The sequence below is a fragment of the Neofelis nebulosa genome, chromosome 4 (assembly GCF_028018385.1).
Source record: "Neofelis nebulosa isolate mNeoNeb1 chromosome 4, mNeoNeb1.pri, whole genome shotgun sequence".
Classification (NCBI taxonomy): Eukaryota; Metazoa; Chordata; class Mammalia; order Carnivora; family Felidae; genus Neofelis; species Neofelis nebulosa.
The window spans coordinates 153,042,880-153,069,142 of NC_080785.1; the positions used below are offsets into that span (position 1 = coordinate 153,042,880).

Consider the following 26,263-nt stretch of genomic DNA (forward strand, 5'->3'; position numbering starts at 1 on the left):
GATACTCTGTAAACAGCATCAAAGATTTGCTCATAGTGTGCATGTCCCTGATACACCTTTCCTTGATATGCTACCCAAGGAGTTGTTTTTTCTGTGTAATTTTGAATTACATTTTAGATGAGTATGTCTTCCAATTAAAAAAATATTGTCTTGAGGAAGAGCCCTTTTTTACAGGTTTTGTGTGGGGTTTTTTTGTTTTGTTTTTTTACATTTGGAGCCATGGGAAACACAAATTCCTTTCCTGGTCTAGTCCAGTTCCCTGTGGTCACGTTCAGCAGATTTTATTTGTTACTGTGTTTAAGGCACCGCAGCAGACTCTGTAGACTGAGATGGCTAGGCCATAGTCTTTGCAGGTAAGGGATTCAACGGAAACAGGTTAAAACAAAAAAATGAGTGCAGTGTCTTCAGCTTCACGATTGGAGCCGTACCCAGAACACAAGACAAGTACATAGGGATGGCTGTGTGTCAGGGTGGGTGGATGAGACTCAGTGCATGGCTTCCTGGGAATGGGACAGCTGTATTGTTGGCTCCAGTATATGATATTTTGGGTACAGAGCAAAGTGTCCACAGGCACAATGACTAGGAAGACTATTTCTGGATATTCCTAGAACATGAAAGAGTAGTGAGTAGAGTGGAAGAAGTAGGCAGAGTCCCGATCCTATGTGGACTTCATTCAGTAAGATAATAACGAGCAAGGAAATAATTTTAGGCAGGAGAGAGACAGTGTCATGTGTGAAACATAGTTCACTCTGGCAATGGGAAGAAAGATGAATTTAAGGATAGAGAGAGATGGGTGATTCTGAGAATGCAGGTAAGGAGCCAGCTCATAGCAGGAAGAATGAAGGTGTTTTATACTCCTGTAAAATGTCTGCTAATATATCAGCCTTCCTCCTCTTTCCCAGCTAGTCTGTCACCACGTTCTGTTTGAAAACATGTCTTTGATTCCCTGTTATGTAATGCTGCCATTAGTGCCCAAGCTCGGAACTTCACTCGTTTCTCAGCCTTAGGCTTTTTGGAATGCTCTTTGTTGATTTTTGCATGTCAAAGGGTTCCTTAGTTTTATTCTGGAAAAAACTGCCTGAACTTTCTTCATGAGGAAAAAAATAAAGGAAGAAATTTTTTTTAAGTAAATTTCTTTGAAAAGTCTGTGATAGAGTATCCTAAGAAAATCTCCCCATAATCAGATACATAAGGTGGTCCCTAAAGTTACACATTTCTGGCCCCAACGACCTTAGTGAGAGAAATTGATTTTTATTTTTTGTTACATTCTAGGTCTTTTTTCTAATTCCTTCTAGAACTACCTGAGGCCACTGGCTATCCAGAGGAAACCCAGAATTAGCCTTGTTTTTTCAAGGGATTTAAGAAATAAGATCATTCTCTGCTGTGGGTTTTGAGGAGTCCACTGCAGCAAAGAAGGCAAGGCAAGCCTGGGTCAGCAGTTGGAGCCCTGGGTTAGGAATTCACTTAGGTAAACATGGAGAGAACCATCGTCATCACAAGCTCAGCTCACAGTGTAGCTCAGCAAATCAAGCTCTAGAACAGGATTTTTCAGCCTCCCACAATGAACATTTGGGCCAGATAGTTTTTTGTTGTGGTGGCTCTTCTTACGTGCATTAAAGAGAATGTTTAACATCATCCATGGTTTCTACCCACTAGATGCCAGTAGCACCTCCTCAGTTGTGTCAACCCAAAATGTCACATTGCCAAATGTCCCCAAGGAGGCAGAATTGCCCCTGGTTGTGAATCCTGTGAGAACAGCAGCTTTGGTTAGCTACTGAATAGGTTCTTACCCAGTTAATTCCTCGACTTTCTTCGTACCACGTATTTCTGATTCTCTTTACAACCTTCTGTCCCTCTCCCCCTTAGAGACTCCTTTTACTCTTTTGGAGGGTTTTTCAGCATTTTTCTCTGAAGAATAAATTTTTAAATTGGAAATTTATATACTTCATAAATTTTAGCCTCAGTTTCTTAATTTCTAACAATAAAGACTTGGGAGTTTGAATGGGATTGTGTTGAACCTGCTATTCTGTTTGGAGAGAGTTGACATCTTAATAGTATTGGGTCTTCTAATGGATGAATACAGTATATATCTCTTGATTTATTTAGGTCTTTAATTTCTCTCAGCGTGTTTTATTTTTTTCAAGCATGTTGTTCTTACATATTCTTTATTACATTTGTTCCTAGTTATTTCGGTTTTGTACTATCTTAAAGACTTTTTTCCTATTGAAAACTTTTCATTGCTTATACATAGAGAAATATAATTGAGTTTTTGTTACCTGTCTATCCTCTGACCTTGCTAAACTTTATAGTTTTAGTATTTTTCTGTGGACTTACTAGGATTTTCTATGTAAACAGTCATGTGTGTATTCGTGAAAGACACTTTTTCTTCCTTTTATATATGTGTTTTTTATTTTTCTTGCCTGAGACTTAATGTAATTAGAAAAGCAATTAAATCTACCTATTTTCTTACGTCAAGTATAATCATTTTCATTATTATTTTTTTAAACCCCGAACTGTTTTTAAGAACAGTCATAGGCTTTTGATATTGTTACGTATTAGTTCCTTGTTACCTGATACTAAAGCACCTGGATTTTTCTGTTGTAGGCCCTGGAGATGTACAAGGATGATTGGAACAAAGTGTCAGAGCATGTCGGAAGTCGTACTCAGGATGAATGCATCCTCCACTTTCTGAGGCTTCCTATTGAGGACCCGTACCTTGAGAATTCAGATGCCTCCCTGGGGCCCCTAGCTTACCAGCCTGTCCCTTTCAGTCAGTCAGGAAACCCAGTCATGAGCACTGTTGCTTTTTTGGCATCCGTGGTGGACCCTCGTGTGGCATCTGCTGCAGCAAAAGCAGCTTTGGGTATGGACTTTCCTGAACCGTGTTGATAGCACAGTAGCACAGTAGTTTCAGATAATAGCCTAGTACTTGCCTTTATATATGTGTTGTCTCTGAATGGCAGGTTATCAGCTGCTATGTTTATTTCAGTTAGCAGAAAGTCAGACATTACCTCTTTAAGCTACCGTATTAAAGAGTATTACAACATTTTTAACTAAAGCACTTAAAATTCATAGTTTTAAAATTAAGAGCATTTATTAAGAATTGGAGGGGCAAAACAGTTTTTTGTCGTATATTTTATGATTCATTTGGACTTTGACATAACCAGCAAAAGGAACCATTTAACGTTGTTGGATTTTATTACAATTAGAACTTTGTCACACTATAAACTCTTTTTCAGCTTTCTAGTCATTTAATCCTTGCTATTTTCTTTACTGTCAATCTAGCTTGCAGAGTTAGGTTAAGTTTGGGCAGAAATTTTGATTGTTACAGACGGAAATTTAGAGATCTTTGTTACTTACACAGCAGGATACTGCGACACATAAGTTAAAATGTATAATCTTAGAATTTCATCAGCGTATGTGACTACCTCATTTGGCATTCTTGTTTTGCTGGAATAGATAAGCCTGAGCACCCAGAAAGGTCAGTGCTTGTAAGACACTAATGTGTCAGAGTCCATAGTGGTCTATGTTAAAGCAAATATTTGCACACTAGGTCACGCTTGCATTTTGATTCTTGAACAGAGGAGTTTTCTCGGGTCCGAGAGGAGGTACCACTGGAATTGGTTGAAGCTCACGTCAAGAAAGTACAAGAAGCAGCTCGAGCCTCTGGGAAAGTGGACCCCACGTATGGCCTGGAGAGCAGTTGCATTGCAGGCACCGGACCTGATGAGCCAGAGAAGCTTGGTGAGTCACAGCTGTCCCCACGGGCAAGGGTAGTAGATGCTGTATTTTCCTCTCAGCTTGCTAAAATAATTGGGTTTGTTTGTGCTTAAAAGCAAGAACAATGATCAGTATCAGTTTGTCCTTAAGATTAACATTTGATTTTTTTCTCCTATCATTTTCTATTATGGTAGATAGAATTTAAAGGCTGTTTCAGAACTGTTAATAACATCACAGCCGTGAAGTATTTGATGCCAGTTTTTAAGATTTATTTGTTTGTTGGCTGGTTGGTTTGTTTAAATAATCTTTATACCCAGCATGGGGCTCAAACTCACAATTCCGAGATCAAGAGTCACATACTTCACCGACTGACTCAGCCAGCCAGGCACCTCGTGATACCTGTTTTTATTTTTATTTGTTTGTTTGTTTGTTTATTGTTTATTTATTTTTGAAGGAGAGAGAGCATGAGCCAGGGAGGGGCAGAGAGAGGGAGAGACACACAGAATCTGAAACGGGCTCCAGGCTCTGAGCTGTCGGCGCAAAGCCTGACATGGGGTTCAAGCTCAGAACTGTGAGGTCATGACCTGGGCCAAAGTCAGACACTTAACCAACTGAGCCACCCAGGCTCCCCTCATGATAACTGTTTTTAGATCTAGTTTTTGAGCATACAGACATAAGAATACTGAAAGGACTTTTGTGATTATTTCAATTTATAAGTTGCTGGGTAGGTTTAAGTTCATTGTTGTTTTTCATTACTTTTTAATTGAGGTAAAATTCACATAACATAAAATCCTCCCATTTTAATCCTTTAAAAGTATAGAATTCAGTGGCTTCTGGTACGTTCACAGTGTTGTGTATCTGTCACCAGTATCTAATTCCAGAACACTTTGATCACCCCAAAAGACAATCCCATACCAATTAAGCAGTCATTTCCCATTTGTTTCTCTCATGAGCCCTGGGAACCACTAATTTGCTTTCTGTCTCTATGGATTTGCCTATTCTGTATTGTTTCCTGTAAATGGAAGCATACATTATGTCGGCTTTTGAGTCTGACTTCTTTCACTTAGCATAAGGTTTTCAGGTTCATCCATGTTGTAGTGTAAAATCAGCACTTCATTCCTGTCTGTGCTGAATAATATTCTCTCAGTGGATATTCCATATTTTACTTATCCATTTATGAGTTCATGTGTATGTGTACTGTTGTCACCTTTTCACTATTTTGAATAATGCTGCTATGAGCGGCGACTACTGTTTTGTGAACATAGTTTGTTCGATTTTTGGTAGGAATGGAATTGGTAGTTCTATGTTTAGCTTTTTGAGAAACAACTCAACTGTTTTGCATAGTGGTTGTACAATTTTAGGTTTTCACCAGCAATGTATGAATGTTCCAACTTCTCCACATCCTCACCAACACTTGTTTCCCCCTCCCCCACCCTTTTAAAAAATAAACCACAAGTGGATGTGAAGTGGTATCTTGTGGTTTTCATTTGCATTCAATTTGTGGAGTGTTGCCATCTTAACAGTATGAAGTCTCAATGAATACAGGATGCCTTTCCCTTTAATTAAGTCTCCTTTAAGCATTGTTTTGAAGTTTTTAGTTGTATGTTCTTGACACGTTTTATATTTCCTTTAGTTACATTTATTCCTGTGTATTTTATTCTTTTGAATGCTATTGTAAATGAGATTATTTTCCTGATCTTGGGAGGAATGCATTTTGTTATTAAGTATGGTATTAGTTGTTGGCTTTTCCTAGATTCCTTTTATCAAATTTGGAAAATTCTCTCTATAATTTGTTGAATGTTTTTATCCAGAAAATGTGTTGGAATTTGCCAATTGCTTTTTCTGTATCAGTTGAGATGGCCATGTGGTATTTTTACCTTATTCTTTATATATGTTGTATTAATTGATTCCTGCCTGTTGAGCCACTTTTGGGTTTCTGGGATAAATCCCACTTGATTATGGGAGTTATAATATTCCATTGGATTTAGTTTGCTTCTAGTATTTTGTTGAGGATTTTTGCACCTGTATTCATAAGGGACATTTGTTTATTGCTTTTCATTTTTTGTGGTATCTTTATCTGGTTTGATGTCAAGGTAATACTGGCTTCCAAGAATGAGTCAGGAATTGTTCTGTATTTTATTTTATTTTATTTTTTTTTGAAGAATAGGAGAATTATGGATGTTCATTCTTCTTTTAAGTGTTTTCTGGAATTCACATGGGAAACCATCAAGTCCTGATTTTTTTTTAAACTGTATTCACATTTCTATTTATTTATTTATTCATTCATGAGAGAGAGAGAGAGAGAGAGAGAGAGAGAGAGAGAGAGAGAGAGAGAGAGAGACTCCCACGAGGTGCAGAGAGAAGTGGGAGAGAGTGTGGAGCCCAGAGCAGGGCTCCAGCTCACACAGTGAGGGGCTCGAACTCATGACCCATGAGATCATGACCTGAGCTGAAGTTGGATGCTTAACTGACTGAGCCAGGCGTCCCATGGGTTATTTTTGTTGTTGTTTGGTTTGGTTTGGTTTTCTAAATTTTTTTTTTTTTTTCAACGTTTTTTATTTATTTTTGGGACAGAGAGAGACAGAGCATGAACGGGGGAGGGGCAGAGAGAGAGGGAGACACAGAATCGGAAACAGGCTCCAGGCTCCGAGCCATCAGCCCAGAGCCTGACGCGGGGCTCGAACTCACGGACCGCGAGATCGTGACCTGGCTGAAGTCGGACGCTTAACCGACTGCGCCACCCAGGCGCCCCAATGGTTTGGTTTTCTAAGAACTGATTCCAATCTATGTACTTGTTGCAAGTCTGTTTAGGTTTTCTATTTCTTTTTGAGTCAGTTTTTATAGTTTGTGCCTTTCTAGAAATTTGTCCATTTCATATACATTGTCTCACCTATTGGCCACACACATAAACACACACACACACACACACACACACAAACACAAATCATAACAACCAAAAGTGAAAACAATGCAAATGTCCATCAGCTGATGAATGGGTAAACAAAATGTGGTATTAAAATGGAATATTATTCAGCCATAAAATGGAATGGAGTATTGACATATGTGACATCACAGATCATCCTTGAAAACATGGTATGTAGAAAGAAAAACAGAGGAAGGATGCCTGGGTGGCTTAGTCCGTTGAGTGTCCGACTTCTGCTCAGGTCATAATCTCACTGTTCATGAGTTCGAGCCCTGCGTCAGGCTCTGTGCTGACGGCTTGGGGACTGGAGCCTGCTTTGGATTCTCTGTCTCCCTCTCTCTCTTCCCCTCCCCTGCTCATGCTCTGTCTCTCTCTGTCTCTCAAAAGTAAATAAACATTGAAAAAAAAAAAAACAGTGAGGAGAAAATATATTATTTAATTCTAATTATATGAAATATAAACAGGCAGATTTGTAGAGACAGAAAGTACATTAATGGTTGCTTAGGACTAGGAGGAAGAGGCGCAAAGGAGGATGATAGCTAAAAGGTATAGGGTTTCTGTTTGAGGTGATGCAAAGATTTTAAAATTTACTGTGGTAATGGTTGCACGTATGTAGGAATATACTAAAATTCGTTGAATTGTACTCTTTTAATGGGTTGATCATGAATTATATGGCAGTAAAGCTTTTTTTTTTTCCCCACCATGTCTTTTTACATTCCTTTTTATTTTTGTAAGTTTGGTAGTAATATCCATATTTTCATTCCTGATTTTAGTACTTTGGTCCACTCTTGGTTTTTGTTTTTGTTTTTCCTTCATCAATCTAAAGACTTGTCAATTTTATCTTTTAAAGAACCAACTTTTGATTTCAGTGATTCTTTCTATTGTTTTTCTATTCTCATTTATCTCCACTGTAATCTTCATTCTTCCTTCTGCTTCTTTTTGCTTAAGTTTGCTCTTCTAATACTTCCTTACGTTGGAGGATAGGATATTGATTTGAGAAATTTATTAATGTTGACTTCCATGTTAATATCCCTCTCAGCACTCCTTTTTACTGCAATCCATAAATTTAGACATATTTCATTTTCGTGTTCATTTTTCTCAAAGTGTTTTATAACTTCCCTTTTGGTTTCTTCTTTGACTTGTGGGTTGTTTTAAGAATGAGTGGTTTAATATATACCAATTAGTGAAGTTTTTAGATTTCCTTCTGTTACTGATTTCTAATTTTATTCCATTGTATTCAGAGAAGATAATTTGTGTGGTTTCTATCTTCTAAAATTCACTGAGACTTTTGTTGCCTAATACATTGTCCTAGAAAATATTCCTTTTGCATTATGCTCTTGTTGAATGGCATTTTCTGTGTGTGTTTGGTGTGGCTGGTTTATAGTGTTGTTCAAGTTGTCTATCATTTTTCTGGTTGGTCTTTACTTTATTGAAAATGATGTCTTGAAATTTCCAACAGTTATTGAACTATGTTTCTTCAGTTCTGTCTGGTTTTGCTTCATATTATTTTAAGGCTCTGTTGTTAGTTGCATATATTATCATTGTTCTATCTTTTTGGTGGATCGGCCCTTTTATCATTATATAACCCCTTTTTCTCTTGTAATCTTTTTTGCCTAAAAGTCTCTTTTAGCGGATACTAACATACCATTCCACCTCTGTTTGGGTTACTGTGTTTGTATGAAATACCTTTTTCCATTAATTTACTTTTCAGTCTATTTGTGTCTTTGGACCTAAGATAGGTCTCTTATAGACAGCATATTGTCTGTTAGATTTTAGGATTTTGCAGACTTTGATTGTACCTTTGGTTCTGCCCTGTAGAGGCATAATAGGACTTTCAAAAGCTATTTACCTTCATTAGCTCTGAGTTCTCTCATCTGTGATATGAAAATGATGATTAAGTACTCTCTATAACATATTGCTATAGCTATGCCAGTCTGTGATATTGGACAGATGACATTTTTGCTATTAAGGACTTTACTCATCTATTTTTATTTAACTTATCATGAGAGCAGTAAAATTTTAGTAAAGTAGCTTCTTAACAGTACCTGGCTTCTCAAATGGCAGTGTTCCTGTATGTTAACAGAGGCTAATTTTCACACCAAGTAAGATATTTTATATAGAATTATCAGTAGTTGATTCCCAATGTTTCTTAACCAACTGAGCCACCCAGGCACCCGATTCCCAACATTTCTTACATTGTGCATTAATATTTTTCTTTTCATTCATTACAAAACAGTTTCTTTTTTTGTTTTAAGGTTTATTTATTTATTTTGAGAGAAAGAACATGAGCAAGGGAGGGGCAGAGAGAGAGGGAGGATCCCAAGAAGGCTCCATGCTGTCAGCTTAGAGCCTGACATGGGGCTTGGTCTCTCTCACTCACCATAAGATCATGACTTGAGCTGAAATCTAGAGTTGGATGCTTACCCAACTGAGCTACCCAGGCACCCCCATTCTGAAACAATTTCTGATGAATAACTCAAGCTAAACGTTTATTGCTGTCACCTTGCCTGATTCCATCTCTGTCTCAGTCACATACAATTTATACACTTAGACTTCAGCTACAGTCACTTTTTTTTTTTGTCTCTTACATTCTTTTTTTTTTTTTTTTTAATTTTTTTTTTTTCAACGTTTTTTATTTATTTTTGGGACAGAGAGAGACAGAGCATGAACGGGGGAGGGGCAGAGAGAGAGGGAGACACAGATTCCGAAGCAGGCTCCAGGCTCTGAGCCATCGGCCCAGAGCCTGATGCGGGGCTCGAACTCACGGACCACGAGATCGTGACCTGGCTGAAGTCGGACGCTTAACCGACTGCGCCACCCAGGCGCCCCTTTGTCTCTTACATTCTTACAGAATAAACGTAATGTGAAGTACGAATTAAAATTGCTGGGCAGTACTCCACAGATGATACATTTGCCTCCTGGTGCTCTGTTCTGGGTGGTTTGAGTAGACATCAGTGAGGTCTCTTCAAACTTAAAATTTTATGGTCTCTGTGGGTTTGCATAGGTCCTTCCGCTGTTGTTCCCTCTGCTTTCTTAAAAGCGTCAGTCTTGCTGTCACATTTTGTAGATAACGTCTGGGAACAGATTTCCGGATTTATCAAAAACCTCTCACTCTAACCCTAAGTGCAAATTATTGACCTGTTCTTAGCAGAGTATGTACACTATTTCTTAGTTTTGAAAGCTCACTTATTTTTGTCTTAGATAGATACCCAAATCAGCAAGCCAAGCCACATCTCTGTTGCTTTTTATTGATTCTGCACCAGCAGGCAGTGCCCAGCTCAGGCAGGGGAAGCCTGAGCCTATTGAATGCCTGGGAAATGTGTCACTTTCCTCGACTTTTTTGTGGTTTGGGTTCATTTGTAGGGTCTTTTGGTTCCCTGTGGTCATGGAATTGAAAAGGATTGGCACAGCCTTCTTAATTTGATTCAAAGGAGTTTCTGTACTATGCAAAATGAGGGACATGTTTTTACATGTAAATCTGTTTTTAAAATTTTGGTAGGTGATACCCTAGAGAATTAGTGGTTAAAAAACAGATTGCAAACTTAGCTATTTCTAGTGTAGCAGGATTTAAGAGGACAAAAACAAAATCTAGTAACCTCAGTCTGACCCAGTAGTGAATGTATGCTTTTCACAGTGTGCAAAGCTTGGATCAGACTGCTGCAGGTAGCACTGGAGGCGACAGGGGATGATTCTTTGAATGGCATGAAAAGTAAAATTCATTCATAGTGTCTGGAAATAGCCTATCAGATAACTTCTCTGATTTGCAGTGGATACTTAACTAGTTGCAGCAACAGAATTTGAGTCCTTTTACCATTTAGTAAGGCATAAAGGAAATACCAGCGTAACATGAATGTTTCGGGATGTGTTGTAAATAGAATTCTATAACTTAACACTGACTTATGATAGTTAATGTGATTTATATTGGGCTGTGACTAATAAAATAAATTAGGAGATAACAAATGGTTCTTGCTGTGGACTTGGCTCAACAAAATTATGTGAAGTTAACAGTGTACCTCCTTTCCTTCTCATTCACATTTCAAATGGGGAGATAGAGGAAAGAAAGTACAGTAAAACCTTGGATTGCAAGTAACTTATTCTGCGAGTGTTCCACAACACGAGCAAACATTTCTAATAAATTGTAACTTGATAAATGAGTGATATCTTGCAATATGAGTAGTACGTGACACCGAACATCACACAATCACAATTGAGCCAGTGGTTCTTTTTTTTTTTTTTTCCAATATATGAAGTTTATTGTCAAATTGGTTTCCATACAACACCCAGTGCTCATCCCAAAAGGTGCCCTCCTCAATACCCATCGCCCAGCCCACCCTCCCCTTCCTCCCACCCCCATCAACCCTCAGTTTGTTCTCAGTTTTTAAGAGTCTCTTATCCTTTGGCTCTCTGCCACTCTAACCTCTTTTTTTTCCCCTTCCCCTCCCCCATGGGTTTCTGTTAAGTTTCTCAGGATCCACATAAGAGTGAAACCATATGGTATCTGTCTTTCTCTGTATGAGCCAGTGGTTCTTGAAATTCGCTTTGATACACAAATGCTTTGGATTACAAGCATGTTTCCAGAAGGAATTATACCAAGCTTTACCTATATCAATTTTACATAAATATTTATTTATTTATTTATTTATTCATTCATTCATTCATTCATTCATTCATATTTTGAGAAGGAGAGAGAGCACAAGCAGGGAAGGGGCAGAGGGAGAGAATCCCAGGAAGCTTCTGCGCTGTCAGCACAGAGCCCGATGCAGGGCCTTGATCTCGTGAACCATGATATCATGACCTGAGCCAGGATCAAGAGTCAGGACACTTACCTGACTGAGCCACCCAGACACCCCTCAGATTTACATTTAAACTGACACTTGGTATAACAGAATAGCACCTTATCACATAGCACGCTGATTTGAAATAGAATGGTGTAGGATTTTTCTTATCAAGATGATGTACTTGAGTGGGAGGTTCACATACTGTTTATTGTGATATTTATTTTACTATGTTCCCCATGTGTTAACTTGTATATATTAACAATGGTAAATGATAATACAGGAAAAAATAAGTTTTCTTATGAAATACAGGACAACTCTTGGATTTCTCCCATTAACCTATCTAACTTCATTGAGAGTTTGTATTGGGGGGGCGTTTGGTAAAATGAAAGTAAAAATAGATGAAGGTCTGAAACACCTCTTATTTTCATTTAAGAAACGAGTGCTCGCTTATCAGGAGGGGCTTGTCTGTCCTCTCACTCTAGTCATTCACCAGTATCTTCTGACGTCTCTAAATTTGTGTGGTCTTTTGTTTTTGTTTGGTCAGAGAGCATTCTAGGAATAGAAAAATAATACTGATATTTGAGACCTCTTGCATTTACCTAAAATTATTATCAGGTTTTATTTGCCCTGGGTTATAGGGGAAGGTAAAGGAAGTTAAGATAAAAAAAAAAAAAAAAAAGAAGAATTCTTAAACATTTTTCAGAAGGTGCTGAAAATCATCATTTCTTTCTGAGTATCTATATCCGTGACACATTATATAGGAATTTTCTGATTAATTCTTTGAGTTTCTTTTCTGGATAACTCTTTGGAGGAAGCGGTATTGTTTTTATTGTAAAACCAAGAAAGTTTTTGGCAGGTTACGTAGACTTGTGAGAATCGGAGCTACATTTTGAACCTAAATCTCTGATCCTAAAGCTCACCCTCTTTTTATTGTAGCATGCTGCCAGAAGTAGCATATGTGGTGCATCTGTGCATTTTTCATTCATTGAACAAGGATCATTAAAGACTTGATAGCTCCATCATACTGTCCTGCCTTACATCCTATGAGAAATATAATGGGGAAAGACCCAGACCCTCTTATAAACCTATAGGAGCTGTATAAGGAGACAGGCACATGTACCAGGAAGAGCAGCTGGAAGATTCATCTCTACAAGATCAAGTGCTAAGAAACCCACGGCAAAATTTCATCAGAGTGATTCAGTGTATGAGCTTATACCGCATAAGCATTCTTGAATGGGAGGTCCGTCTTAAGCTAGACTTTTTTTTTTTTTAAACTCATAGGGATAAATAAGACTGTAAATGTGTTATGTTATTGTGTTGTTTCATTGTGTATTAGATGCTAGGGTACTGTTGACCAAAGCAGACCAAAATCCCCACCTGCAACTGCAAGAATTGTTTGTTTGTTTGTTTGTTTATTCATTTATTTAGAGAGTGCGCATGCGGGGAGGGGGGGGGCAGAGAGAGCAAATCCCAAGTAGACTCCTTGTGCTACAGGGCTCTGTCTCACAAACCTCAAGATCATGATCTGAGCCGAAAAAGAGTCAGAGGCTTAACTGACTGAGCCACTCAGGTGCCCCAGGATTGTATCTTTTCAAGGTGGAAGATGAAATATATGGTATATAAAAATATAGATTGTGTAAATTAAATACAAATATGTAGAAGCAGTTTGTTGGTTGATAAGTGATATGGTACAAATTAAAGCAGGGTAGGAAGATAAATTGTGAAGTGTGTGGAATTGCGATTTTCAAGTAAAGGTCAGGGAATATGTTATCAAGAAAGTGACATTTGGACGAAGCTGTAAATGAGGCAAAGGAAGGTCAGAGTGCTCTAGGCATTGGGAGCAATCAGTGTACAGATAGGAGATGGGAGCTGCCTGGCATAGTTGAGGAATAGCAAGGGGGTATCATGGACAAGTAGCTGGATTGCACTGAGGAGGTGGTCATGGGAAATGATGAGGGCCTCGTGGACCACTGTAACATTTTAGTTTTTACTCTAGGTAGGGTGGAGCCAATGGGGGGAGGAGGTTCGAGCAGAAGAGCATGAGTCTGACCTGTATTTTTAAAACTCATTCTGTTAGGCTGAGAATACCACACATCTAGGAGTTGTTAAGTTGATTTATTTTCCAAATAACTTATGTAATATATTTGAAAATCAAAGATTTTTTTTTTACTCTATTTAATTTTTTATTTAATGTTTCTTTATTTTTGAGAGAGAGAGAGGGAGACACAGAATCTGAAGCAGGCTCCAAGCTCTGAGCTGTCAGTGCAGAGCCCGACATGGGGCTTGAATTCATGAACTGTGAGATCATGACCTGAGCTGAAGTTGGTTGTTCAACCGAGTGAGCCACCCAGGCACCCCTAACTTTTATTAAAGTTTACTTATTTTAAGAGAGAGTGTGTGCGTGCACAAGTGGTGGAGGGACAGAGAGGAGAGACAGAATTTCAAGCAGAGTCTGTGCCATCAGTGCAGAGCCCGATTCGGGGTTCTAACCCACTGAACTGCAAGATCATGACCTGAGCCGAGATCAAGAATCGGATGCTCAGCTGAGTAAGCCACCCAGGCACCACAAAAACTTTTTTTTTTTTTTTTAAGTTTATTTATCTTTGTGTGTGTGTGTGTGAGAGAGAGAGAGAGAGAGAGAGGGACAGAGAGAGAGAGAGAGAATGAGAATGAGAATCCCAAGCAGGCTCGAGCCATCAGCACAGAGCTCAACTCGAGACTTGACTTGGGGTTCAGTCTCCGTGAGATCATGACCTGAGCTAAAATCAAGAGTTGGACATTTAATCAACTGAGCCACCCAGTTGCCCCCTAAGAAAACTTTTATTAAACACATTTATTAGATTTTTCTTTAATTAACATGGGGTCTAAACAGAATAGCCTTTCTAATAACATGTTTACTGGTAGCCAAACAATACTGAAATAGTGATTGTAGCACAGTGATATTTCATGTGCCTACTAGTTAGGTTCAACTTTGCCATATTTATCTATCCAGCAGTCTAAATGATTTTTATTTTATTGTTTTTGGTGAACTATTTCAAAGTAAGTTATAGATACCATGATTCTTTGCACTCTAGATCACTCAGCATGCATCATCTCCTAGGAATAAGGACGTTTTCCTGTATGATTGTCGTAGTGCAGTGCATCTTAGTCCCTTTTTTGGTTGCCAGTCCTTCCCCAGGGAGTTGGAATTTACATGCATGTTCAAGGGTCTGTCAAAGACTTAACCTTGGTAACTTCCCATTTCATGATCTCAGGTATTGGTTTTCTTTATTTAATTTTTTGCTACTGTGAATTGATTTATGTATCTTAATCCTGGCTTAGAGAAATTTGAAAGATTATGTTAAATGATGTTTATTCCTTACAGTTGACTATGTATGCTCTAGGGATATTGAGTCACAAATAGAATATTCAGAGAAGATTCTTTTATGTCACTGAGTGGATTGTCCACCAAGTTCCTTGACATCCTGTGGAGTACAGGACTCCAAAGAATGCATCTTGAGCCATTTGTCACAGTTCTGTGTGGAGGAACCCAATTAATCACTTCTAGTTTTCACGAAGGATAAAAACTAGTCTCTAACCCATCAGGAGATTAAGAAGAACATCTTGAAAGTGATAATATTGAAAGGGTCACTTTCTCGGAACTGAAAGCCCAGAAGTGACTGTTACAGTTCTTGCCTGAGATACTATTCATCGCTTATAAATAGCCTCATTCTTCTCACTGTGAGGACTTCATACCATTTTACAAATCAGGCACTTCTAAAACACCATGTGTGAAACATGCGAGGCTAGTGAACCTAAGAAAACAGTAGAACAGTATTTGATCATCAGACTTCCATCATGTGGAGTGGCTTCTCTCTTCTCTCTGTCAAGGTTCTATTTGAAGGGCTCTTTCAGACCTATTTCAAGAGGCAGTGAAGGATAGAGTCAAACTTCTGAGGAGCTCATAATTGGACACTTAACATCTAGGGACTAGCTCATACTGGCTAGAATTTAAGTGATTTGTCTAATGACCCATATTTACTAAATGGTAGGATACATATTTTTAGGGAGAAATTGGCTTCCATTATGTAGTACAATTATGTAATGCTTTTTGGGGACTTTATCAAGTTAGGCTTTTTGGTTACTTGTTAGAGATCTCTTGCTGTGGGCTACTATATAAGACATAAGTAGATCCTCTATTAATTGGGACTGTTTTTTTGTGATGAGCTACACATACGTGGAAAAAATCATTCTGTGTTGGGAGGATTGGGGATGTAATGAAGCATACATAGTATTAATTGTTCAAGGGGGACTGGACTTGGGAGGTGCCGTGAGAGTTAGCACAAAGAGACATGTAAGTTTAGACTGGGGAAGACTTTACAAAGAAGGGATTTGAGCTGAACGCTGAAAAAGAGATTTAGGAGGTCACTGAGCCATATTGGAGCAAGTATTCGGTTCTGTAGGACAATGTGAGCAAAGGCACAAAGATGGTAACAGAAGGTTGTACAGAGGGTGGGACGTGTAAACCAGGTTAGCCTCAACCCAGAGTTCAAATAAGGACATGGAGAGATCAGATGCGCAGCTAGATTGGAGCAAAGTCACAGAGAGTGACAGGCTGATGCAAGCTTGGACTGTATATTGGCAGCTCTATGGAATGCTTGAACTTTAATGCAGAGAATGACACGATCAGATTCCAGAAGGGTTGAGTGAGTTCCCACCATGGGCCTTATTTTGTTCTTCCCTGAGAAGACAAAATCTATAGGACTAGCAGTTCTCAAGCTCTTTGGGTCTCAGGACTTCTTTATATTCTTTACAAATAATGAGGAACCCAAAATGTGTTAATTTATTTGAATTCTATCTGTTGATATTTACTGTATCAGAAGTTAAAACAGAAACTTTTAAACCAGAACAATACACAGGTGCACGTCTGCTGTAGCTGACATCATCATGTGTCATGCAGCCTCTGGGAAGCCACACTCCACATTTGCGGGAGATGAAAGTGAAAAGGGAAATGACAATCTTTGTGTTGTTATAAAAATAGTTTTGACCTTGGGGACATTTCCATGACCAGGGGAGGGGGTTTGGTACCTGGCCCACACTTTATGAATCACTGAATTAAACACTTGTCCTTGAAGGATATTCCGTTAGGGTGGGGAGACATTGTAAGTAGGTGGGTAAGGTACGTAAGAAGGAAGGAAAGAAACGAATACAGTTATAGAAAGAGGCGCATGTGGAAGAAACACAAGTTCTGATTGGGTCAGTTAGGGAAGGCTTCACAGAGGAGGTAACCTTTTAAACAATAATGAAAAAGGAAAAAAAAGGATGAACACGTGTGGCATATTCTGGAAATAATGCCAAGAAGTCTGTGGGGAGCAGGTACTGTGACCAGGTGCAGCTGTATAGATGTATGGGGGCAGGGGGGTGATTTTGAAGGGCTTTTACCTCATGGAAGTTGAAAAGTCCCCAGGGAAGAGAAATAACAGGATTCAGTCTATTTTAATTTTTTTTTTTAACGTTTATTCATTTTTGAGAGACAGAGAGAGACAGAGCATGAGCGGGAAAGGGACAGAGACAGGGAGACACAGAATCTGAAGCAGGCTCCAGGCTCCGAGCTGTCAGCACAGAGCCCGACGTGGGGCTCGAACTCACGAACTGCAAGATCGTGACCTGAGCCGGTCAGACGCTCAACCGACTGAGCCACCCAGGCGCCCCGGATTCAGTCTATTTTAGAAATTACCTGCTGACAATTTACAGATGACGTGCAGGAAATAGAAGAGTTCCCACCAAATCATCGTTATTTATTACTTTTGCAAGCATTTTGTTCTGTCCTCCACACTAACTTTCCCAGTTCTTTCAACTCTTTAGGAGATGGTTTCTAGATCTCCTCATTCTGGTTTTGCTGGCAGTATTATCCTCACTAGAGCAGGAAGCACTTGATTGCAGAAGCTAGGAAAAAGATATGGTGCCCATGAAGGACAGCATTCTGGCTTGGTGATGGGAGGAGACAGAAGCTCAGCTCTCTAAGGATGAGAGCAACACATACCCCTCAAGCTAAAGCATGTTTGGGGGCACAGAGCAAACGTGGAGGCGGAGGACCGGAGCCAGTTGTGGTATCACTGCTGCATCTGTGGGAGACAGGGCAAGGGATAGAGTGGAACCAGACTGGCAGTACTATTTCCTGTTCCTAGTGTCTGAAGATACTGCTGTCATGGATGCCAGCTAATTTACCTCTCATCTTTGGTTGAGGTTCATTCAGAAGTTCAGTAGGTGTATAGTTATCCATTGCTGCATAATAAATTACCATAAAGTTAGTGGCTTAAAACAAGATATATTTATCTCCTTGCTTCCGTGAGTCTGTGCCACAGCCTTACTGGGTCCTCTGCTGAGGATATCACAAGGCTGCACTCAGGGTGGTGACTGGTCTGTGTTCTCATCTGGAGGCTTGACTACTGAAGAATCCGCCTCCATGTTCACTCCTGTTGTCAGAATCAATTTACTTCCAGGTGTGGGGCTGAAGGTTCCAGTTTCTTGCTGGCTGTCAGCTGGAAGCTGCCCTAAACTACTAGAGGCCACCCGCTGTTGTTCACCATGTAGGCTTCCCCAGTGTGGCAGCTTGCTGCATCAAGCTGGCAAGGAGAGTCTAGAGTGAGTGTAGTAAAAAGACAGGATCTTATATAAATGAACATCCCATCACATTTGCCTCACACTCACGGGAAGGGGATTGTAAAAGGATATGAAAACCATGAGTCAAGGATGAACAGGTCCACCCTAGAATATGACCACCTTGGTAGGCATTTTCATGGGTTCTGGTCACATCCCCTATTTGCCACTGTCCCTCAATTCCCAACATTGAAAACTGAGAATTTGAGAGTAGCCCTCTCCTGAGTATCTTCATTCATAGGCAGAACTATCACAGCATGAATTTTTCTGTCACGGGTCAGCAGACATTTCTATAAAGGCCCACATGATAAAAATTTCAGGCTTTTGCATACCGGCCTCTGTCATAACTACTCAGATCTGCCTTTGTAGTGCAAAAGCAACCATAGACCATATTTAAACAAAGGAGTGTGGCTGTGTTCTAATAAAATTGTATTTGCAAAAATAGGCAGGAGGACTATAGTTTGCTGACCCCTGGTAAGTCAGATTGGTCGGCTATCCCTGACCCATTAGTAACATTTTAAAAGAATGGGACAAGGGCATGTGCTTCTGTAACACTCCTTGACCCTATACAGGAAAGTCAGAAGTCACATGGGGAATAGTTTAGTTAAGAAATGGGCAGAAGACATGAATGGGCATTTTTCCAAAGAAGACATCCAGATGGCTAATGGACACGTGAAAAGATGCTAAACATGACTCATCATCAGGGAAGTACAAACCAAAACCATGATGAGGTACCACCTTACGCCTGTCAGAATGGCTAAAATTGACCACACGGGAAACAACAGCTATTGGCGAAGATGCAGAGAAAGGAGAACACTTTTGCACTGTTGGTGGGAATGCAGACTGGTGCAGCCACTCTGGAAAACAGTATGGAGGTTCCTCAAAATGTTAACATATAGAACTACCCTATGATCCAGCAATTGCACTCCTAGGTATTTACCCAAAGGATACAAATATAGATTTGAAGGAGTACATGCATCCCAGTGTTTATGGTATCAACAATACCCAAACTATGGAAAGAGCCCGTGTCCCATCGGGTGTTGAACTATAGAAAGAGCCCGTGTCCCATCGGGTGTTGAATGGATAAAGAAGATGTGGTGTGTGTATGTGTGTATATCTATATTACTCAGCCATCAAAATACACGAAATACTGCCATTTGCAATAATGTGGATGGAGCTGGAATGTATTATACTAAGCAAAATAAGTAGGTCAGAAAAAGACAAATACCATGATTTCACTCATGTGGAATTTAAGAAGCAAAACAGATGAACATATGGGAAAGGGGAAAAAAGAGTTGGGTGGGGGGCACCTGGGTGGCTCAGTTCGTTAAGCGTCTGACTCTTGATTTCTGCTCAGGTCATGATCTTGAGGCTTGTGAGTTGGGGCCCCACATTGGGCTCCACGCTGACAATGAGGAGTCCGCTTGGGATGTTCTCTCTCTCTGCCCCCACGCTGATCGCACTCTCTCTCAAAATAATAAACTTAAAAAAAAAAAGAGGAGGTGCGTCGGTGGCTCAGTTGTTAAGCATCTGACTTTGGCTCAGGTCATGATGTCACAAATTGTGAGTTCAAGTCCCATACTGGGTGAGCTCAAGCCCTGCTTCCGGTGAGCTTGAGACCCGCATCAGGTGAGCACAAGCCCCGCTTCAGGTAAAAACATGAGCCCTGGGTGAGCACCGCTTCTCTCTCTCTCTCTCTGCCCCTCACTTGTGCCCTCTTTCTCTCAAAAAAAAAAAAAGAGGGAGGCAAACCATAAGAGACTCTTAATGATAGAGAACAAACTGAGGATTGATGAGGAGGTCGGTGGGGGATGGGTTAAATGAGTGATGGGTATTAAGGAGGGCACTTGTTAAGATGAGCACTGGGTGTTATATATGATGAATCACTGAATTCTTCTGAAACCAGTATTACACTATATATTAAATAACTAGTTTAAATAAAATTTTGAAAAAAGAAAATCAGCTTCCAACAACCAAAAAAAAAAGTCACAGGAACCGGAAGTCACAGATGACATACCAGATTGGGAAGGACCTTTGGAAATTCAGGGCAGAATGACAGCCCTCTGTTGTTGTCACTGAGGCGGTGCCAAAGGCCACTGCAAGGGCTTATGCTAATAGATAAGTCTGGGGTCCAGCCTACTATATTTATTAATAATAATATTGTTGAGTACTTACTATGAGCCAGTTATTAGCATTTTGCATGAAATAATTTAATCGTTAGCACTATGAACTATTATTATTCTTTTGTAGATAAACAGAATGAGGCATTTGTCAGCTAAGTAGCTTGACCAAGGTCGTTTCAGCTAGTAAATTCAGAGACAGGATTCAAACCGAGACAGTCTGGATCCAGAACTCACCCTTTTCTTCTGGAGCAGGGGCTAGGAAATTTTGGTTCTTGGGCCAAATCCAGGTTGCCACCTGTTTTTATTTAGCCCAGAATAAATAAGAGTAGTATTTACATGTTTAAATGATTGGAAAAAATGAAAAGAAGAATGTTATTTCTTGACACGTACTAACTATACGACATGCACATTTCAGTGTCTGTAAAGTTTTATTGAAACAACCATGCTCATTCATCTTCAGGCTGCTTTCATGGCTGACTTCGTGGCACTATGGCAGAAGTGAATAGTTGCAGCTAAGACTTACACAGCCTGCAGATCTGAGCATAGTTACTGTCTGTCTGCTCTTTACAGAGCCCTTGCTCTAGCATAAGGTCTGATTGTGAGCTATGATGTTATTTTCCCCTAGCTGACCAGGCATTCCCCTCATAGCTCAGTTACAAGTCAAAGGAGTTTTTATTTTTTCCTCCTTTTTATGTTTGGCGCATGGTCCACTGGTTTATGTTAGGTGTCTACTTGCTTAAGTTGGGATTTTTATTTTATTCATTCTAGTATCCTCTTCATTTATCTTTGCAGACATGGGTCAGACCACACATTTGTAGGGAAAGATTTCCAATCATCTAGTTTGTAGACATCAACAAGATGACATGGCATATGTGAGGGACTACAGCCTCTTAAGCATTTACAGTTCCAACCAGAATTCAGACCAAAGAGAAGCTGTTGTTTTGCGTTTCTTTTTCCAAGATGTCTGAAAGCAGCTTGAAAAAATGTTTTGTAGGATAGAAACCACTTTACATACTCCTCCACATAGCATCTTGAGGAATACACAACTCATGATTACCTCTTAATAGATGTCTTGTTAAAGGTCTGAGTGCTTGTCTTCAGGTTTCTCCCCTTAGAGAAGGTATCTTTAACTGTACCACCATTATGTGAATAAATATTAATATTATGTAACTGTTCATCTTGAACTCCTAGCTAATTAAAAGAGTTAATACCAAGTTGGACTTGCCTTACAGTAGACACGGGGAGTGTGTAATCTTTTAGAATCTGGAGCTGTAGGTTGTGGGTAGTTATTTAAAAGCAGATTATCTTTTTAAAAAAATACTGCATTTCTCCCACATAATACCCAGTCTGTAATTAAGCTGACTGAGCAAAGGTGGCCCAGTGCACATTCAGTTAATAGTAACTTAGGAAGTTAGGGTGTTTTGTTGTGTTTTTTTTTAACCCCACCTGTGTTTGGTTTTTGGTTTTTGTTCACATCTCTTCATTGTTAATATTTGAATGTGTCTTAATGCGTGTTACATATTTCATCTGAACTAAGAACTAGAGCATTCGCAGTAATTTTCATCTCTTTCTCCCTTATCTTCTCACCTTCCTGCCGCCGGCACTAAGAATCCTAAATTTTGAATCTTGTTCTACTACTTTTTAAGTGACTTGTATCACAAAGAAAAGATGTTCTTGGGGCGCCTGGGTGGCTCAGTCGGTTAAGTGTCTGACTCTTGATTTTAACTCAGTTCATGAACTAACAGTTGTGAGATTGAGCCCGTGTCGGGCTCCGTCCTGGATGTGGAGCCCGCTTAAGATTTTCTCTCCCTGTCTCTTGCTCTCTTGCCACTCACTGCCCAGAAAAAAAAAAAAAAAGAAAAAAAAAAAAGATGAAAGATGCGCTTAACATGTTAGGTGTAATTTTGTTTTTCAGCTTTATAAAACATGGTTTATTTAGACTTCTGAGACTTTGTTTTACTATTATGTTTTCAGTGAATATCCATGTAGTTACATTATCCACATAGGCACAGTTCATTTATATCCACTGCTGTAAAATATTTTGTTGTGTGATTATAGCCCTGTTTAATCATCCATTCTTCTATTACTGGTGGGCAGTTTGGTTTGTTCCTGTTTGTTCTCAGACACGTGTCCAACCTTGTACGTGCCCCACAGGGCACCACTGCTCCTTGACGTGTGCTTGGTGGACTAGTTGCCACAACTGAGACAAGGAGTTGGAGTCACTCAGCCCTCCGTTTAATTCGGGTATCGCTTTTTCATAAGGCAAATTTTTTGATAAAGGAACATTAGAGCATTGAATATTTTGAACATTGAACCTTGATTATTCTTGTATAACTTGTTTTGTTGTGGATCAATCTGTGAGTTACAGGGTTTTAGGAAATTCTGGGTTTTGTCCCCAAAGCAAGTGTATCACTTGACACTTCATCCAGCAACACTTGATCATACACTTCTAGTGTTAATCTCTGCTGATAATAGTAGGTATAAAGTGACATTCCGTTGTGGTTTTATTTATTTATTTGCCTTATAAACAACATTTATGTCTCTGTTCTGGAGGCTGGAAGTCCATAGTGGTTTCAAATTACACATCTCTGTATAACTGATCTGAGTATCTTCTATTTACTGGGCATACATATATCATTCTGTAACACAGCTATTTTTGTTATTTGGTCACTTTTTAATAGTTTTTATGATTTCCTTTAGAAATCTGATCTATTGATCTAGTTGCTGTACTGCATGTGTTTTCTACCATTCGGTTACATGTTCTTTCCTTTTGGCATCTTTTAATGAAAAGAAATCTTTAATTTTAATTGACTAAAGTTAGTCCTTTATTTTATGATTACCACTTTTAAGATACCATTTAGCTTTTGTTTTTTTCATGTGTCTTTACCTGGAATTGATTTTTAACATACGAAATGTGGTTGATTTTGTATGTTAATTTTATAGCTAACCGCCTTGCTAAACCCTGTGATTATTTCTAGTAACTTTTCTGCAGATTTTTTCAGGTATACAGTTTTATTCTCTGCAATCATAACTACTTTTCTTCTTTTTCTTAAATGACACTCTGGGCTACAACTTCCATGGCAGTATTGAAGGGAAATAGTAATACTGTTACCCATGTCCTACTCTTGATTTCAAAGGAAATACTGTATGCATCTCTCCAGGAAGGATGACATTCGTTTTAGGATTATCGATAACAGTTTTGAGGGCTCAGGAACTTCTTTTGTATCCCTGGTTTTCCGAGAGCTTGTCATGAAAGATACTGAGTTTTATCAGACACTTAATGGGTGTGATCAAATAAGTCTATAAACTTACAGATTTATAAATTTTAAATTACTTTTCCGATACTATCCTATTATTTTGTCATAATGTATTGCCTTTCTTATACACTGCCATGTTCTGTTTTCAGATTTTTTGCTTAGGAGATTTTCATTGTGATTATGAATGAGATTTAGCCTAGTGGCCTCTAATATTCGTTATTTGTTGTCTGTATCTGATTTGTGAATCAAGGTTATACTAGCCTCAGAGAATGGGGAGGGGTATTCTCTCTTCTTTTCTCTAGAAAAGTTTAAGTAACATTATAATCCTCCCTTCCCTAAAAGTTTGGTAGAACTCCCCCAGTAAAAACATCTGGACCTGTGGTGGTTTGGTTTAAATTTTTTAATTATTCCAGTTTTTTTGTTTGTTTGTTTGTTTGTTTTTTTATGGGACTCCTCAGGACTTCTTTTTCTTCTTGAATCTGTTTGGTAAAATACTTTCTAATAATTTGTCCATTCATTCATTCATTTGTTTGTTTTGAGAGAGAGAGAGAGAGAGAGAGAGAGAGAGAGCGCCAGCACGAGTGGGGGAGGGGCAGAGAGGGAGACAGAATTCCAGATAGGCTCCTCACTGTCAGCACAGAGCTTGATGTGGGGCTTGAACTCAAAACCGTTAGATCATGACCTGAGCTGAAACCAAGAGTTGGACGCTTAACTGACAGAGCCACCCAGGTGCCCCAGTAATTTCTTCATTTAATCTAATTTTTCTATTCGGCATTAAAGTTTTCGTAGTACTTTGTCACTTCCGTTTTGACTTATTAATAGTTAGGACCTTTGTTCCAGTCGTAATATAATTATTTTGTGACTTCTTTCTCTTTTCCCGATGTGTCACACTGATTTATTGCCTTTATTATTTCAAAGAACCAAGTTTGGGGTATATTGATTCTCTCTATTGTGTATGTTTTATCTCTGTTGTATTTTTGCTTTATATTTCTTTGATTTTTTTCTTGTTGTTTGTGTACCTTCTATATTCTGTTACCATTTTCCTGCTTATCAAGAACACAATGTGTAAACATTGAGCATGTTTTTCTTTTCTAATGTAAGTTTAAGAAGACTTTACATTTCCCTTTTCGTGCTATATTTACTGATTTCCAAAATTCTATTTCTAAGCACAGAGAAATTACGTGTATATTTTAAACTTCTAGTTTTATTGTATTATGGTGAGAAACCTTGGCTTGTGTGTCATTGACTTTTCAAAATTTGTTAAAACTTGCTTTTTGACTTAATTTGTGATCAGTATTTTTTAACGTTGCACATGAGCTTGAAATTGAGAAAAGTATGTTCAAATCCCTGTTGTGAGGCACATTTTCATTTCCGCCCTACCATTCTATCAGTTTGGGTGTTACACATTTGACACTCTTTTATTAGGTTTAACAGTATAAAAAGTTCACAAATTCACTAGAAAATGAATTAAACCTTTTTCTCATACATTGTCACCCTTTATTTCTAATAATGCTCTATTTTTGATGGCTGTATTATGGAAGAAAGCCACTGTTGATTTTGTTTAGCTTAGCTTTCATGCTTTCATATTTCCCATCTCAGTAGTCTCTGTGTGGATCATTTCTTTAGATGTGTTTTATAGTTTTGTGATTTTCTTCTCACCCAGTTTAATCTGTTTTCTCTGACTTCATTTCTAGAAAAAAATTTTTTTGGTTTTATTTTGTTTTTAATGTTTTATTTATTTTTGCAAGCACAAGCAGGGGATGGGCAGAGAGAGAAGGATGGAGAATCTGAAGTGGGTTCTGTGTTGACAGCAGCAAGCTCAACGTGGAGCTTGAACTCTTGAACCGTGAGATCATGACTTGAGCCAAAGTTGCCCACTCTACTGACTGAGCCACCCAGGTGTCCTCTTTCATTTTGGTTTTTTGCCTCTGCAGACGACTGGCCTGAAGGATAAAGCATTTAGAAAAACTTTTGATCTTTAGGGTTTTTTAAAAAATCTCTGCATATCTCTAATATTTTTTTGTTGGTTAGAGATCTTTACGATTCTCTCTTTTACTTATCTGTTGCATCCATGGCTGTGCCAAGGTTCGGGATTCAGATCTCCTATTGGCAGTCCTTGAGTGCTGAAACTGTTGATTAATATTTCTGCCCAGTCTTGGTGGTTTCCTTTCTTGGCATTTGCTCTAAACGGCTAAAATTGGGATTGGAAAGACTATCTGCAGAGGATGTTGCTTCTCATAGCTAGGGGTTGTTGCCATTGGCTTGAGATCCCATTGGCCAACCCTATGGCTGGCTCTGTGTAGGAATCCTGGCTTCTTTTCTCTGCCCTTGAGCTGGCTAGTCCAGGGCTCAGCTTCCTGATGGTGAGCTACTACAAGCAAATATGTCTGGGTGTGACTCTTCCCCTCCAGTTTTCCAAATACTTGATCCCAGATACAGGATCCAAGTTATAGATCCTGGCCCCACTTCTTCCACACTCTGGTCTCACTTCTGGTACTGTAGCCTTTTGGCATTTTTTAGAAGGTTGTAATCTTCTACCTTATGTGAGATTCATGACCTCCCAAACTACCATATCCCCTGGAGCTCTTGGTCAGTCACAATTCTGGAAGCGAGGTCTGGTTCCACCTGCAAGACTTAGAGCAAGAGGGATTTTCCTTTTCAATAACTTTGACACTGTTAGTTTTAAATATGTTTGTTTAAATATGTTTAAATACTCTCATTGATGATAAATATTATTAGTCTTATCATTTATAAGAGGATACTATAAAGATTTAAGCTGTAGGTTATTTAGATGTTTTTATTTAAAACCACAGCAAACCCTCA

General features: G+C 39.0%; 1 protein-coding gene across 4 annotated transcripts in view; it reads left to right on the plus strand.

The window, feature by feature from the left end:
* The window catches only part of SMARCC1 (SWI/SNF related, matrix associated, actin dependent regulator of chromatin subfamily c member 1), a 174,552-nt gene that overhangs the window by 95,153 nt on the left and 53,136 nt on the right, over positions 1 to 26,263 (plus strand). For all 4 annotated transcript variants that reach the window (XM_058727132.1, XM_058727133.1, XM_058727131.1 and 1 more), the window contains exons 20-21: positions 2,605 to 2,863; positions 3,583 to 3,744. In XM_058727132.1, coding sequence (XP_058583115.1) covers positions 2,605 to 2,863; positions 3,583 to 3,744 — 421 coding nt within the window. The remainder of the gene's footprint in view (positions 1 to 2,604; positions 2,864 to 3,582; positions 3,745 to 26,263) is intronic.